At 38.0% G+C, this 18,083-nt stretch overlaps 1 protein-coding gene across 11 annotated transcripts in view; it reads right to left on the bottom strand.

Moving 5' to 3' along the window:
• MYT1L (myelin transcription factor 1 like) overlaps nt 1-18,083 on the bottom strand; it is a 293,552-nt gene that overhangs the window by 3,423 nt on the left and 272,046 nt on the right. For 9 of the 11 annotated variants that reach the window (XM_072407573.1, XM_072407582.1, XM_072407578.1 and 6 more), the window contains 5 exons: nt 14,451-14,672; nt 13,657-13,748; nt 10,360-10,463; nt 9,178-9,237; nt 7,362-7,505 (listed from right to left, as the gene is read on the bottom strand). In XM_072407573.1, the coding sequence (XP_072263674.1) occupies nt 7,362-7,505; nt 9,178-9,237; nt 10,360-10,463; nt 13,657-13,748; nt 14,451-14,672 (622 nt within the window). The remainder of the gene's footprint in view (nt 1-7,361; nt 7,506-9,177; nt 9,238-10,359; nt 10,464-13,656; nt 13,749-14,450; nt 14,673-18,083) is intronic. The other 2 variants (XM_072407580.1, XM_072407581.1) reach the window with 1 other exon arrangement.

The raw sequence follows: 18,083 nt of genomic DNA, 5'->3' as shown, positions 1-18,083 counted from the left end.
TACACTGAGTAAAGAATAGTTATTTACTGTCCCCAATATGCTTATTCATTCATAATTTTTTATTAAGGATAAAGATGGACTAATAAATAGGTTTTTGGAATGAGAACAAGGATGAAGGGTGATTTTATTTGTAATCTGTGTGTTCCTATTATGCACACAGCTCTCTAGTTTGAATGAAAATTATATGCTTACATCAAAACTTTTTTTATAGCACCAGATATTTCCCAAATTTTAAAACTGACAATTTACATAAATGAAATATATTTCCTGAAAACTAAAAAATTTGCATGTGAGGAGTTCACAGGGCAGAGTAATTGGCCCCACATTCCAAAAAAAATCTGGGCTCAACTCATATCAAACCAGTGGATAAACATATAACCTTCAGTAAACAGAAATTGAATGGAGCATAAAATGACACTGGGGCATTCTGGAATATCAGGGTGGTCTCTTTGCTGTTAGCTATATACTGTGAGGTTGGAGTCCTTGGTTCCACTCCTGGGAGGGTTCCCCTTTCTCGATATTTATATGTGTGTCTCATTGTGGATGCACTCATCACTTTTTTTTTTCTTTTTTTTTCCCCTAGAACTGTTAGATTGGTCATGATACATGCAATGTCTGGGGTTTAGACAACTCATTTGTAAGGGAACTAGATAAACTAACTTGTGAGTAACTGATAACCCTGCAGATAGATAATACTTAAAATTGCTCACCTGCTGCCTGTTTTGTTCTCAGTTCCAACCATACCTACAACTAACAAGATAAACACATTCAAGATGTACCAGAGTTTTTTTTTTTTTTTTTGCCTTTCTCTGGATTAATTATGTCCATAGAGTTTTATATCTGGGATATTTTTATTTCCCTAGAGGTTGAACTCGATGGACTTTTGTCTTTTTTCAACCTGACTTACTATGTAACTATGTAAGATGTATGACTGCAGGGCAGAGGAGATGTTGGTGGCCAGAAGGAATCCCCCAGAGACACTATGCAACAAATCTTTTTACTGTGGTTTGCTCGACAGTCCTATACAGAAAACGTTCACAGAAGATAAAGTTTGTCATATACCTTCACTGTATACAGGAACAGACTATGAAGGGGTGACCAAAACCACAGCAGGATGGGATTCCATATCTAGCTTCCGGTAGCCTTCAGTACAATCTTCTTTTTGTGGCACACACTCACAGACTCCCACTCCCTCCCAGAATTCTCCGGAGCTCTTTCTTAAACAGCTAACAGGTGAAAGTCTTCCCCTAAGATGGCCACTCTCATAATCAGGGACATTTAAGACCAATACAGAAAACCCATTAACTTAATCTCACCCTCTCTGCCCTCTGGCTGGAGACCTTAAAACCTGAGAAGGCAGCAGTGTACCTGAAAAGCTGTATATAGTTAAATAAATACTATATTGCCTTACTATTCAAACATTAGAATATATAATTACATTGTGGCATCTCCAACCATGTGGGCTTCATATGTGTCATGAATATAAATGGGGTGGTCAATTTGGGGCTCACTTTTATCAGTGAAGCTGGGTGATCCAGCAAACCTGGAACGGATCTGGTCCAGAATGTAAAACTTTTGCTAACAAATAGCAAATGACTTTTAAGAAATCCATTTCAGGTTTGCTGGATCACCCAGCTTCACTGTGGAAAGTGTATCATCTTCAGCCTTGGAGAGCTTTATTAAATCAGGTCCTATAAATCAGGAAATCCCCTCAAACATTCCCTGGTGGGAATCAATTACTGCCATTGAAACACATGGATGAATGCATGAATGTCTGATTCCCTGATATATAATTAGATCCCTAGGTTTTTATTATTAATAATGCTGAGTGGTTATACTGCCTCATTTACTTACCTAAATACAATCCTGTGAAGTTTAAAAATATCTACAATTCCTTTAAAAACTACAAACGGTCTTTTGATTAGTCCCAACCCCTTTCACCATCACTTTTTGGTAAGTTTGGTCTCCATTTAAATGAGAGAAAAGTGTCTTCTCCAATAGGAACAAACATAACAGTAAATGTAATTTTTAGTAAATTGGGATAAGGTAAAACCTGTAATCTCTATTAAGAGGTTCTTCTCACTTCTTGTGTAATTAGTGGGATGTGAAATAAGTGGAAGTTAATAGGGATACCAAGTATAAGAAATTATTTTGTAGAGGTAACCCTTCACCATACTTCAAAAACACAAATAGGCCTGGATATTTACCTTATGCACAGTAAATGTACACTGCCTGGCCGAAAAAAAAAAAAAACACTCACTGTGGTATGTTTTCAATAGGCTTATGGAATGTCACAACATTATTTCCGTCCATGGCAGTTTGGGTCAGGTGAATCCCGGCATTGTCACCTTGCTATATGCCAAGGGTAAAAAATTCATTGGTGGTGGTGGGGGGGCTGGTAATTTATATATCTGCTGAACATAGACCTAACCAAATGAAGCATGTCAGTTGGTGTAGGCAGTGTAATACCAGGCAGTATATTACCTATGTAAGGTTAGTTTAGGATTCATTACCAATGCTCACAATCATGAATTTCAAATACAAGCAAACCTACTGCCAGACAAACAAGAAAAGTCTTTAGTTTGATCATTGTTAAGTCCTACCAACTTGTTCAGTATAACTGACAACTATTGATGTACCACCACACACTGGATTTGATGTATGGTCCAATGGGAGATACGCGCCCTGTAGATAGGAAAAGGTGTTCATGATACAAAATTCGTCAGAACAGTAATTGATCAAGATGTCTCAAAGCCTTACCAGATGTGTAGAATGGGTGGAAATTTTCTGAGCTAACAGACTGAAAATGTTTGGATTCTATACTCAGAATTAATCACATTTGGTAAAAAAAAATCAGAATTGGATTTAGGGCCAATTTGATGAAAAGGATCAAATTCACGGTTTATCAAATGGGAAAACTGACCTTTGTATGAGCCAGGTTAGGTCTGCTTATTTGACTTTTTTTGATTTTTAAGTTTTTTAAACCATTGGGAAGGAAAGCGGGAGTCTGTAATTAGAATGTGCAAGTTATATCGTCTGAATATTACAACTTCGATAAAATGTAAAACTACTTAAATTTCTCTAAGAAATGTTGCTCTAAATACATTTTCTCAGCCAGGGTTCCATGGAACTATAAGGTTCCTCCAGAAGTTGCAAGGGGTTCCTGTAACAATGAGGTATTTGTGCCCAGAGTTCAAGTGACACCAGTCTGGCTATCTGTATGGCATTCCTTCCACCGTCTAGCAATGTAAGAGACATTCTTCCTATTGACCAAAATGCTAATATACTGAGATCTGTGGATATAGTAATTATAGTGGGGATTCCCTGAAGATCCTAAAAATATTTAATGTGTTCCCTCATGTTAAAAAAGTTGCTCTACGTTTTCCATTTTCGTGAAATAATATTTTTAAAGGCCTTGGGACAGTCTGTTTGAAGGTGCTCAATTCTGGTTGTGATTGGATTATTACAGTCATAGGGGTTAATTTTAATGAGTAATTAGGGAACGATGGATAAGGTGATGTGTTCATTTGCAGGCTTGTTCATGATTTGAAATTATTACAACAATGCAAAGTCATAAGTGCAAGTTTCTTTGGTAAATTAACCCTGATGTAAGTAATTCTCCAGGGATGACTAAATGCATAGAGGGTGTTAACTGAATGTTTACTTTGTTTTCAGACATGTTTTTTTTAGATGGGATCTAATTTTAGAGCAATAAATTTGACATTCACTGAAACATTCCCTGGTGGAAAATAATTTACTGCCATAAAATACATGAACCTCAAAGAGAATGTTTCAGGGAATTTCAGATGAACTGCTTTATAAATAGACCCCTATATATCTATCCATACCAGTATGTCAATTTAATTGACACCATTGTATACCTTTTGTGTGGCACTTTTAAAAAGATGGCTTGAACTATACATACATTCATTAAATTTTTTTCTAATAAATCATTTGCCATGTATTTGATATCCACGGACTATGGACCCAATGATCCTGGTGATGGTAGTGACACCTTTAACAGCACTGAGATAGAAATGATTCAGGCCTGTGGCCACCAAAGCAGAGCATTAAATATGTGTAACTGCTTATCTAACGGGGGTATAGAGAAACTATGACAGTGGCTACGTTTTCAGGCTAAAAAAAAAAAAGGCTTATACTCGAGTATACAGTAATCTGCTAGTACCAAAAACCACATGCACCTTTGATTCTGCTTTCATATCTTTGAATACTGGCTCCTTGCTTCTTTTACATACAATTGTTTATTGGAGGAAAACACTTCTTTATTTCCTCTGTAAGTTTTTTTTAATGTGATAGAACTCTTAGAGCTCAGAAAGGTGCTGTTGCATATTTTATACCGATGGATACCATTGATCCTTCACAATGGCAAACAATATTGGAGACAAATTTTAAGGGGTGTCTTTGTATATACATTTGTGTTGAGCAATAAAGGTAGAAATTAAATACTTTTGAAATTGGTATCAAGTCTATTGTAGTCCTGGAGATGGGACATGTGTCTTTTAGCAATTTGTGAGTTTTTTTATTTGTAACAATAATGTCTTACTAGAGTTGTATCTGGGTCAAATGTAGTTTTTGGGTGTATATTACACGTACAAGAAGTAAAAGGACATGTTTAAAGCTTTAAACTTAAAGGTCAGGAATTATACTTTACATTTGATTAGTTTTTATTGTCATATCATACTTTGAACATATAAAATAGTGTACAATATTTTACAGATGAATACAGATGGACTTAAATGATGAAATGATTCTGCTCCCAGGAGCTCACAATCTGAAAAAGACATTGAACACATGAAAATGCTTGTTTTATCCGCACAGTTCCAGATCAAAAGTGCCAGTGTGGAGAAAATAAGGGTTTACATGATGATAAGATGAATCAGGAAGCTTCACACTAACCGCGCTAAGGGTTGGATGAGTCTGACGAAAAGGAGACACGACTGATCGATTGACAAGTGCAGCAACAATGAGGGATGCAGCAAAAAAACGTGATCATGAATTCCAAAGAAGAGATTCGGCCCTAGAGAAATCCTGAAGATGTGCATGGGATGAGCTAATGAAGAGAGAGAAGAGCAGCAGACCATGGATATAGTTCATGGGGAGTAACGAAAGGGACACTACAGAAAAAATGCAAGCAAGTTTACAGATATGGTATGATAGGATTCCAGAAAAATTATGCAAATGTCTTGACAGATGAGAAATTATTATACAGATTCCTCCCAAGCCACATATACTGAAAACTGGAGATACCCAACTATAACCTTTCCTTCTCCTCCTCCTCATCCTCATTACTCCATATCCCAGGTAATCTAGCAGAACGCTCTATACATGACATGTACACCTAGCTTTATTTTCGTAATCTAAATGAAAACTATATTGAGGTAAAATGAGCCAAATCCTACCCAAACATCTGTCATATGGTATAAACCTAATGGCCCTGATTTATTAAAGTTCTCCAAGGCTGGAGAGAATGCACTTTCATCAGTGAAACTGAGTAATTGAGCAAACCTGGAATGGACTTCCTAAAATCGGGCTATTTGTTAGCAAATGTTTTCAATCCTGGGCTAGATCCATTGCAGGTTTGCTGAATCACCCATCTTCCCTGATGAAAGTGTATTATCTCCAGCCTTGGAGAACTTTAATAAATCAGGGCCAATATCTCTGATGTTTGGAAAACAGATTCAGCACTGAGTCTGATACCTATTATCAACAAGAAAAGTACAGCCTGGGAATCTGGCCAGCAGGCCTTGACAGCCATCAGTCTACTATAAGGATTGACTGAGTCTCATATTAGTGTTAGTCATTCACTTCAATGAGATTCAAAGTTGGCCATGAATCAACTCAATGAAACATTGGCATCAGTTCTACCAAACTGTTGGGGAACTGGAAAGAGGCAAATTTAATCAATACTAAATATGGATGATGCTCTTGCCTACCACTCATCTTGACTTTCCTGACTTTCATGGCTGTTCAATGTCAACATTTTAATATCAAATGTGAAACCAGCATATTTAGAATGCCAACCCTGCCAGCTTATGCATGTTTGTTTCTTGAAGGAGTCAGATTTGACTCTGGAGGATGAAAACAAGGGCAGCAAAACATTCATAAATGTGCCACCCATGGATGGTTACGCTTGTTTATTGTAGGATTACAAGGTACTTTTTCTAGAATAGCAATAATGTGGACAAAGAATATAAAAATTTTCTGCATATGAGCACCGTATGACTTGGAATAAATAATTTTGGTTGGGATTATACAACAATATATTAAGGGAATGGACCATAAAGTGATATGTCAAATTTGGCCAAATGGGTAAATTACATGCTCCCATTTTTTTTGGATATATATATAACAGATATGGTGACTATCTCTGCTTGAGTTTGCACACTGCCATGACCCACTGAAGGCTCACTGCACCTGGAATTTTTTATCATATATTGAGAATGCAGAATAAGGCACTGGAACTCAGAATTTGCACGTTCAACTGAGGAGTCACCAAATAGGGAAGCAGAGTATCAAAACTATAGAAGCCAGGGGCAAATCTACCAGGCACCAACCTAAATATTACTTTTGTCTAGACTGAGCTTTTACAGAAAAAGCTTTTAGCAGTATGGAATTTTCTACGTGGGGGTGTCAATCCTGGTCCTCATATTGCCTAATCTACCAATGCCCTGGAACAAATATGCAATTGGTCCAAACTCATGTGTTGACTTCTTTTTGTAGGTCAGAGACTAAGCCATATGGTCAGCACACAGATGAGACTCCCAGTAGCTTTAAAAAGAGACTCAATAATGTCAACTCTCATATTTGTATCCTAATGGGTTTTCTTTAAACTCAAGCTAAATAATTTATTATTCTAGGCAGCTGTGAGAAGAAATTCTGATTATTTTAACCTGATTAGTATCAAACTACATTCCAACTTGATCTACAGAATTCAAAGACTGGCTGATTTACTACAAGGTTACCTGAACTTTTTAAAAAGCGGGGCTGTTAGCTGACCAGTTAGGAATATGCTGTATTTAGGACAGGGCCTTCTAAAGAACATTAGATGATAGTCAACTGACAATTTGCAGTTGGAAGGTAAGTGAATGCATCTCAACGCAGAAGAAGACAAATATTTCGAATAGTGGTTGCCCTTGATGATTTTTTTGCACCAAAAACCAATTGATAGATTAATTGTAAAATGGCATTATACGCCACAATAATTCACCATTACATGCTGTTAAAAGAAAAGCCCCAAAGTGGTCCTGCTAAGGGTAAAATAAATTCTAGATCTACAGAACATTAGAAGCATTTCAGGAAGAATTGGCTAATGTAATCAAAATGTTTGATAAGTCACTTACCATATGGGGAAGCTGAATGTTAGCCAGACTGTGAATAAGAGACTGACTAAGATTTGCCAGTTCATGAAGAAGAGACTCATTTTGCTGCTCAATGACTTTATTCTCTTCTTCTATGTTCTTCAGGTTACTCTCCATTGTTGTAATCTAAAAAGCACAGCCAGTATACAAAACATTACAAACATTAGCATTAGGTATACCTTTGCCAACACAGATATCAGTGTGATGTCTACCTAAAAGATTTTTTTATGAAACACCTGTGCTTATATGGTCACTTTTACTATCAACATGATTATTTTACTAGTAAGTATTTACATAAAATCATGCATAGAATTTCCAAATTCTGATTCTTCCAATCTGTGTGCCCTTAGTTTGTACTTTAAAAATACCTAGCTAGTTTACAGTCTTTAATTTGATAACTTCTTATGTTCTATGTAACTTACTGACCCCAATTGATTTAATAAATTGCAAAGGCAAACTTACGTTCATTTACAGCAAGCCCAAATCAAATGGTGGGACAAAGACACCGAGGCATTGTTCAGAGAGACCTATTAAACTGCACCTGTTGCTTTCTAGTTTTAAGTTAATTTTCCACTTTCTTCTAGTTAGTTGAAGAGTAAATGTTTTGGAAAATGCCAAACTTGCATGTTATATGCTAACTTTTCATTTTCTCACCTCTCTGGCTCCCCCCCCCCCAGCACAACAAATATGGCAGGTTATTCTGAATAGTTTGACTGTGGCTACCTATATAACAAAAAATCACATTAGGTATAAATGAATAAAATTGTAAAAGAATCGAGCTGCATTTGTGTGCCATGTGGTCCTAATGACTGCATTGACCAATATTTCTTTTCGTTTTATTTAATCTTACACAATGAGAAAAAAAAGAGACCTATAGTCTACTTTTTTCTTTAGTCTTGTATACCTATACTAATGTATATCACACCCCATCATAACCATGCATTACATTTTCATTTGGTGTAGCAAACTTAAGAGAGCCATGATTATAGCTGAAGCAGGAATCAAGTGGGTCTTACTCATGACTAGCTAAAACAGCCTAAAATTTAGCCATCAAAACAATCAGCTGTCAGTATTAATAGGCAATAGGACCTTTATTCTTTATTGGATATTGCATAGCCTTTTTTGGTGAGTTATTGCATTTTATCTACTGAGGTTAGTTACAAAAGTGCCTATGTGTGCAGATTTACTGATTTATTAAAGCAATGCAAACAATAGCCATTTGGGGCTCTGTTTACCGTTATAAGTGAATAATAACGTTTACTAACTGATTAAAGTTGCTACATTATGCATATTACTTGAAACTCCTGCAATTATGTGATACCATTAACCAAGTCTGCAATATTAGGTTTAATTTCCTAAATGAATAGAAAAGTTTCACTTTCAAAATGTTTGGGTATTCCCATTTTTTTGATTGATTGAAGTCTGAAAAACTTCAACTCTAAGTCTCTGAGCAAAATGATATTGATCTTGGAGAATGATTGATACAAAGAAATAGGTACTAAATTATGGCTAATGATTATCAGTAGACTCAACACCTTTACCCTTATACTATCAATGCTGGTAAACATGGACAGACTGCTATGCCGCTTCTCTTTTCTGTACACCTAAAATTCAAGCATTTTTAAAACCCTTGATCTGCTCTCCAAAGTGTTTCATAGCTCTGTTTGTAATAAAAACTGTGTACTAACAGTAGATAAAAAAGAAAGTTCTACTCATGGACAACTTTTATTCTTCAAAGGCTGAATTTCGTGTAAGTTACATGGAAAAACCACACAACCTCCCCTCCCGTGTAACTTACATGAAATTGGTATTCATCAACACAGGGATCTTGGCAAGCAACAGGACGCTCGTCCAGTACCTAGTGGGAGGGAGCAAAAGCTGAAAAGGGGGCAGAGAATGAAGCGAAAGAGGTGGAACTGTATGTAAACGTCCAATAGGGATCAATCTTGGAGACCAAATATTAATATTTTATATATCTGTCTACGTTAGACTAGCCATCAGACTAGGCTAACAGATTCAGAAGGCGAACACACCCACTTTTTATGGGAACGATTGTATACTGTTTGAGAAACATAGACTTGTTTTTTCTAATTCATCATTATTGTGTGCGGTTAAGTTCCACCTCTTTATATGATTAAATCATAATAACTAATTTCTATTACACAAGCAAAACTGTCATTCTACATTTACTATCAGTAATCCAAAGTCTATAGGCAATATATATATTTTTTTTTATTTAACTGAACTCTTTTTGTTTTTTTTTATCTCTTTTTCACCAATTTGCATTTGTCGTGAGTTTAAATTAAATAACTTTTTGTGTTCCATAATCAGTGCCACACGCTTGAATGCAACACTTAACATTAAGAAGGTTCTCATCCTCACCCTTACCCTCCATGTAATTTTATTTTTTTCCCCCTAACTGTCTTTGTCTACCTTTTTGATGTTTCGGTTGATGAATACCATGCAGCCAGCATGAACATGTGGCCACAGAAAACGGTATTTACAAAAGTACAGATGCACTCACGTATGTCACATAGAGATGTAATCCGGACATTTCATGCACATGCACGTCACAAAGAAACAGTGCAGGCTTTAAGAAAGAAAAATGTTAAATGACAAATGGTAATCGAGTTTTAGCATCACAATGTTTACATGGCGTATGCTATTGTGCTGATCACCTGGCCTACCCATGTTACGTTAACCACAAGTGAACTTCGACCCTTGGCGGCAAAGGTGAACTTCACTTTAAAATAATGGGCTTTGCATGCATGAAGTATGGGTGAGTATGAGAATAAAAGCTTTACTGTCTTTTTCTTAGTATTTTGTTTTTACTTTTAGATTAATAAGTTAGTGGCATCTCATATAAGTAATTCATACACAGCAGAGTTGTATGCTTTCTTGGCAGTGCTAGTCATAATAATCTTCTATATCAAATTAGCTAAATTAGACAATTATAATACTGTTTATAGAAAACTGTTACCTGAGTTCTCAGCTTAATCATATCAGACTCCATTTGGGAGTTGGATTCATTTAGTTCCTTTATTTCTTCATCCAATTGTTTGATCTCCTCGTCATTTTCTATACCTAGAGGATATTAAAAGAAAAGAGTCTAATAGACTTTGTAACATTTTGCTTTGTTGCTAATATCAGTATATCCATTAGGATTAAATAAAAGGTTTTAGCATTTTTAGACAAAGAAGGTTTAAACAAAACACATTTTGTAGTTGCTAATTCGAGATTTGTGAATATATCTTGAGACTGGCCTTTCTTAACCAGGGTTCTGTGGAATCCTAGAGTTCTACCTGAGGTTATTGGAGGTTCCTAGAGCTGTGGAAAATGTATTTTCAATCTACCCTGACCACCAATGTAAGGGGCAATTTTCCATTGGCCATCAATGTAATGGGACACTTGTACACGGACCACCAATTTACAGGGATAACACAATTTTCTTTCTATGCTTTCTCTTCTTTTGTAAATAATTATTTAGTTTGGAAAATAATTCAGGTGATAACAGCAGGTTTGGTGTAAAATATCTTCCTATGATGTCAAAGTACTCAAGGATACCACAACCTTGTTTTGTATTTCAAACTTTCTACAACCTAACAATCACAATACACTAGAATACACAATACACAATACACTAGGGCTGTATGCATAATGGTTACTAGCAGAGAAAACTTTGTTCCATGGTCCCTTATTGTATAATGTTGAGAAAGGTTGCTTTACATAATAATTTTGGTTTTAATAACTGAAACTAAACCTAAATAAATTGTGGGAAACCAACCTTTTTTAATCCCAATTTTGGTGAACCAGAGGAAAAAAAAATCTTCAATGGCAGAGTATTAGATTGTATAGGTGCAACAAAAAATAAAGTCACCCCCCTACCTCACCCAATTTCTTGCTTTAATAACTATATTGTAATGTAATTTATGGTATATGAGGAAGTTGGAATTTTGGACTTGTCTGCTGGCTTTTCTCCTTCAGGGTAAAGTCTGGCTGGAGTTGATGGGGAGAAGCTGAGAGGGGAGAAGGCTGTGTTGAACAAATTAAGCCACAGCTAATGATCTGATTGGTTGCTGATACTTTGCCAGAAAAATCAACATCCAGTCAAGACCTTTGCTGCCTCTACACGGAGCTGCTAGTTTATTTACAACAGCGAGCTGCCAGCTTCATGAGGAGAGATTTACACAGTCTGCTCCCACCTCAGGTAAAGAAGACTGGCTTCATAAATAATTGATAACACCCCTCTAATCATTATGTGGAACCAACGTCATCTCATCTATCGTCTGAATTCTCTCTTTGACTTTTACCATGTGTCTGGTTTAGTGGTTGCTAGGGACAACAGAAGTATCCATTCACCAACCTAGTCCCAGGAGGCTCTACTCACCAACCTACCCCCACCAAGGAAGTCAGAGGCTCTATTCATCAACCTAGCCCCACCTAAGAAGTCAGAGGATCCATTCACTAAACTAGCCCCACCCAGGAAGTCAGAGGCTCCATTCATCAACCTAGCCCCACACAGGAGGTCAGAAGCTCCTTTAACCAGCCTAGCCCCACCCAGAAAGTTAGAGGCTCCCCTCATCGGTCTAGCCTATGCAGGAGTTTAGAGGCTCCTTTCACCAGCCTAGCCCCACCCAGGAAGTTGGAGGCTCCATTCACCAGCCTAGCCCCAGGCAGGAATTCAGAGGCTCTATTCACCAACCTAGCCTCACCCAGGAAGTCAGAGGCTCCATTCACCAACCTAGCCCCACCTAGGAAGTCAGGGACTCCATTCACCATCCTAGCCCAACGCAGGAAGTCAGAGGCTCTATTCACCAACCTAGCCCCACACATGAACTTAGAGCACCATTACCAACCTAGTCCCAAGCAGGAAGCCAGAGACTACATTTACCAACCTAGCCCCACCTAGGAAGTGAGAGGATCCATTCAACAAACTAGCCCCACCCAGGAAGTCAGAGGCTCCATTTATCAACCTAGCCTCACCAAGGATGTCAGAGGCTCCTTTCACCAGTCTAGTCCCACGCAGGAAGTCAGAGGCTCCCTTCACTAGTCCAGTCCCACGCAGGAAGTCAGAGGCTCCTTTCACCAGCCTAGCCCCACCCAGGAAGTTGAAGGTTCCCTGCACTAGCCTAGCCCCTCCCATGAAGTTGGAGGCTCCATTCACGAACCTAGCCCCACGCAAGAAGTCAGAGGCTCCATTCACCATCCTAGCCCCACGCAGGAAGTTGGAGGATTCAATCACCAACCTAGCCCCACTCAGGAAGTCAGAGACTACATTCACCAACCTAAACCCACCCAGGAAGTAAGAGGATTCATTCACTAACCAAGCCCCACCCAGGAAATCAGAGGCTCCATTCACCAGCCTAGCCCCACCCAGGACGCCAGAGCCTCTATTCATTAACCTAGCCCCACGCAGGAAGTCAGAGGCTCCTTTCACAAGCTTAGCCCCACCCAGGATGTCAGAGGCTCCATTCACCAACCTACCCCAGCGCATGAAGTCAGAGGCTCCCTTCACCAGCCTAGCCCCACCCAGGAAGTCAGAAGCTCTATTCACCAGCCTATCCCCACCTAGGAAGTCAGAGGCTCCATTCGTCAACCTAGCCCCACGCAGGAAGTCAGAGGCTCCTTTCACCAGCCTAGCCCCACGCAGGAAGTCAGAGGATCCATTCATCAACCTAGCCCTACCCAGGAAGTCAGAGGATTTATTCACTAACCAAGCCCCACCCAGGAAGTCAGAGGCTCATTTCACCAGCCTAGCCCCACCCAGGAAGTCAGAGGCTCTATTCATCAACCTGGCCCCAAGCAGGAAGTCAGAGGCTCCTTTCACCAGCCTAGCCCCACCCAGGAATGCAGAGGCTCTATTCACCAGCCTAGCTCCACCTAGGAAGTCAGAGGTTCCATTTGTCAACCAAGCCCCACGCAGGAAGTCAGAGGCTCCTTTCACCAGCCTAGCCTCACGCAGGAAGTCAGAGGCTTTCTTCACCAGCCTAGTCCTACATAGGGAATCAGTCTGTTTTGGCCAGATTAAGTACCTTGTAGGACCAGCCATACCACATTTAGTATTAGAAAGAGTGGTGAAGGAGTAGCACCCTTATCAGAATTTTACCACCAAATTTTAATGACACAGAAAACATTGTATTCAGTTTAAAACATCAGAATGGAAATCACATTCTTCATTTAAAATATCCTGTCTGCAATATAGCACAAACTACAAGGTATAATTTAGTACATTGAATTGACACCAGCTTCACTATATTATGTTAACAATAAACAATACCATTGGTGGCTCTCTGTTTTATGGTCATCATTTCTTCTCCCGATAACCTGGCCTTCTTCATTGCTGAAGTGGCTCTTGGACATCCCGATAAACTAAAATTAAATTTAAATGTTAAAGTAAGAAAGTAGATTTTAACTATTTTCTTTTTACATTATCATTTACAATGGTTAGTCATTGGTTAGTAATGTGTTTCATGTTTTGTATCAGAATGTCTTTTGAGGTCAATTTCCGGGGCTCAGGGTTGAAGATTGGATTGAACCAACCAAAGGATTTTCTCTAGGAATCAAATGTTCTTGGACTTATTTCTCTTCTGAGCAAAGGTAATTAGGTTCATTTTAGAGGATGTTCTTAGAATGGAATATTCTCAGGGTATGATATCTTCTGAGCAAATGTTCTTATATACTATCTATATATATAGACTATATTGCATCCAGGTACACTCATTGTTTGACAAAGTATACAGTAACATAATTTTGATTAAGTCTGTATATATAATTTTTCTAAATGTGTTACTTTTTGATTTCATTCCTAAAAACATAAATGTTGAATATAGATGGTAGCTTTAACTTTTGGATTGGAAAAAATGAAGTTTTTATGTTTGAAAGTAAATTTAATAGTCTGAAAGTAAAATTACTGTGACTGTATGAAATTCCTACCTAGCACTGGATATCCATTATCTACCACTCCTTTTAACATATGCATACATGTAATTTGGGTAGCACAAAATTTATTAATGTTGTTCACACATAGGCGGTTATATTCTACAGCTGGTTTTCATGAAACAAGCAACGAACCTCCTATGTGTAAGAAAACTTCCACTAATGTGTCCAGAGCCATCACATCCAGGAGTAGGACAGGACATTCCTTCAGTTTTTCCAGATTTCCATGAGAACTGTGAGCCATTCAAGTAGCCATCTTTCTGCCTTTTGGCCGCCAGGGGGCATCCAGATGCACTGCGATGTGATGCGTATTTGCCCGTCACATGACCTTGTCCATCACAGCCAGGGACTGGGCATCTAGTAATCACAAATAGATTATTTTAATTTTCTAAATATCTATTAAACATACTTTTTGCATATAAATAAAACTCCAAGGCAGTTTAGAAAGAGAGGCCCGTAGCCGTAAGAAAGTAGGCGCGGGGCCTACATGACAGGGTGCTAGGCCTAGCTCATGGGTGTTAAGGGGTTAAAAAAAGGTAGCGATGCTAGAGGGGGCTGGGCTAGTATAGAACGTGGTGTAGGAGGGGGTTAGGAATAGGAGAAGTTAAAAAGGGCTGGACGAAAAAAATTTCCCACCCACCCCTTCTGTTATGGTTATAAGTTGAAAGTTTGGTTTGTTCTAGCGGTTGGGATCTTGGAAGGCAAGGATCCAGTGCATTGGAAAAGTGGTAGATTTTGGCAGGGGGGATCCTCTTTGGTGGGGTCTCCCCCTTTATGGTGAACGGATGAATATAGCTCCTGAGGCAGTGCTGGGCAGCTAGGGCCCAAGGTGGAGATGTTGGAAGAGGTAATTTCCTGTTGGGTGTGGATTTTGCCTTCTGAGACCTGCAGCCTGGTTGTCTGGGTGTATAATCGGGAGTTTGATAACATTATGGATAACATTGTAATGGGTATGTATTAATAAAAGGGGAAATAGGTTGTTGGTAATTAAGCTATATTCAATGTAATATGTTAGCATTATATAATACCGTTTTAATAATATTTATATTATTATTGGAGTGTTATGTTATGTTATTGTATGCACATCAAAATGTAAAATGTAGTTATTTATTTGGCATTTATTTATTTTTGGATATTTGTTTATTAATTACTTGAATGGTTAATTTATTTAATGGTGTTTAAATAAACGGCTGCTTGCCAGCCAATTTAAATCCAAGATTTGTGTTTGGGTATTTAATGGTCGGTGAGTGGTTGATAAGCACGTGGGGGTCGGGGGTCGGGGGAGGTTATGACGATGGTGTTTGTAAAGGATGGGGTAGAACGTCTGAGCCACCCTAGTTAAGAATTAAGAGCTGAGTATAATCAACTTGTGCAATGTAATTAGGCTTCAGATCCCAGCAGTTTCTTGCTTTTGGTATTTTCAATTTATTGTAAATTTGTATGTTTGTTAAAGATTGTAGATAATGATAGGAAGTATTTTTATATATATTGGGACTGGGCTTCAGTGTGGTCTAAATACAAGACAGCAGGCTTTTGGTTGAAATTAAATGCAGGCTCCAGCCAGTATCTTTATTGCAGGAACAAATTCCTAACAAAAAAACTAAAAATATTAGCTACTGTCCCCCACAATCTCCTCTGGGAGCCTTAGAACATATAGACATTAGGGATGAGCAAGCAAAATTTTAAAATTCGATCTCGTGGCGAATAGGGCTATTCTCGCTTACCGAACATGTAAGTGAGAATGGCCTGTGTAAATTCGGAAGTCGAGATCAAATTTTTTGGGACCTCCAAGCAACCATGATTGGTCTTCAGCCCTGTAGTATGTGTTCTTGGATAGATATTCCCTATCCAAGAACACAGAGTCCCACGGCTGTGCTCATCATGAATAAATGCAGCCGTGGAAATCATCCTGTGACAATTCTCATGGCTGCATTCATTCATGATGAGCACAGCTGTGGGACTCACACTAACAGTAGGAGTACCACGGCTGCATTGATGAATGCAGCCATGAGAATCCTCCTGTGCGTGATCCCCGGGCACTAGAGGTTAAATGAGAGCAAGCCAATGCATTGCAAGAGGCGGATACCTAGTCAACTACTTAAGGCACCTGCACTGTTTGCATTTAACAAAATACATTAATTCAATGATGTATTGATTACAGAGCAGCTTTAATAAAAAAGATCCTTTTAATAAATGCAACCAGTAAGTTATATCTGTACTTACAGTAACTTATTTCAAATATCTGAAAAAGTTTTGCTCAATCTGTACAATCTGCAGGGTGTTTAGGTGATGTAAGATTGGAACTCACAAAAGGCCAAGAAATGTTAGCTGATAATATTGGCAATTATCAGCAAGCTGGGATCACAGCTTGACTTCTGCTTTCTAGGGGCTAAAAGCTATTTTAATGCTGAGAGAAATGTCCCTAATTGATTTGAAATCATAGATAAGGCTGCTTCTTATTTGAAGCAAGTGCTGTGGTGAAAAATATAAAATAAAAGCAGCTTTTAGGTGAGCTGTTAGGTTTTGGATGATAGAAGTACAAAATTACTTAGAACAACTCAATGTAGAAAGCTCTTGATGTTATTATATATGTAGGGGCTTCTCTGTCAGTAACACTTAGGGACTGGGTTCAACTCCTTTATTTTCCTTCATGAAACCTGACTTTACGGAATATGTGTGCTTAGATAGTAAAAATGTATATGTTTGCTTACAGTAATAAATAAGATGATACTGTCTTTTTTTACAGTACCAATTATGTGTAAGGCAAAGTCAAATTTTGTTTTTCTTTTTTTCCTCTTGCATGAGTATTTTAAAAAAGAGAACAAAGCTTGCAATGTAAACATTTTTAATAAATCTACTTTAAGGAGGGCCAAGCCTGGACAAAAAATCCTGCAAAGTGGGGATTTTCGAGTTGGGATTTACTAAAGTTGTGGAGGCTGTTAACTTTGCAAAGTGATTGAAAGTAAACAAGGTTAACCCATGTTCTCTTTGATTTCCATATAATGCAAAAACTTTTCTTTGTTTTTACATGGAGTAATAAGAAGTTAGAAGCTATTCAAGTTTTTTTTATAGCTGCCCATGTCCTAGCTGGAGAGACTTTCTTCATATTATTTGACCTGGTGACAATTATCAGGACTGAAAGTAGGGGAATGAAATAGTAGGGGTATAAAATGAAAATCTTCTAATAAGATCATTATTTTCAATGATATTGGCCTTAGAGAGGATTTGCTTCATTTTGTTCCCACTTGCTTCTTGTTGTATTTATGAAACAAAGAAGAAAGGAAATTCTTCCAAGTGTGACACATATTTCAATCATTTTTTTGCCAACAACAGAAAACTCTTCAACATTGGATACCTTTTTGGTGTCTTGGATGCTTGGCCTCCCACTATCTGCAGTGGTTTCCCCACCAGATGCTTAGTCAGATGATGTAGTGACATAGGAGCTGCAGATGGAATCACCATATATTGGAAGGGATGCAGGGGCCTGATACACATGTTGGATAAAAAGATTCCAGTGGGGTCTATAGCCTCAGCACCGGACATAGAGATAAATATGAATTGTCCTTTTCTAACCTAATAGCGTTTTTATATCTGGCACCATAATTCCCTATTTTAATTGCAGAATTACAGAATAGTCATTTAAAATATACTACAGATTCTGGACTGAAGCATAGAGGTCTATTTATAAAGTAACAAATCTGACATTTACTGAATCGTCCAGGTCCATGTGTTTTAATGGCAGTAACTGATTTTGTTTCAGTAAATGTC

Source organism: Pyxicephalus adspersus, chromosome 4 (assembly GCF_032062135.1).
Source record: "Pyxicephalus adspersus chromosome 4, UCB_Pads_2.0, whole genome shotgun sequence".
NCBI classification, from domain to species: Eukaryota; Metazoa; Chordata; class Amphibia; order Anura; family Pyxicephalidae; genus Pyxicephalus; species Pyxicephalus adspersus.
This window is presented reverse-complemented; position numbering and strand designations above follow the sequence as displayed.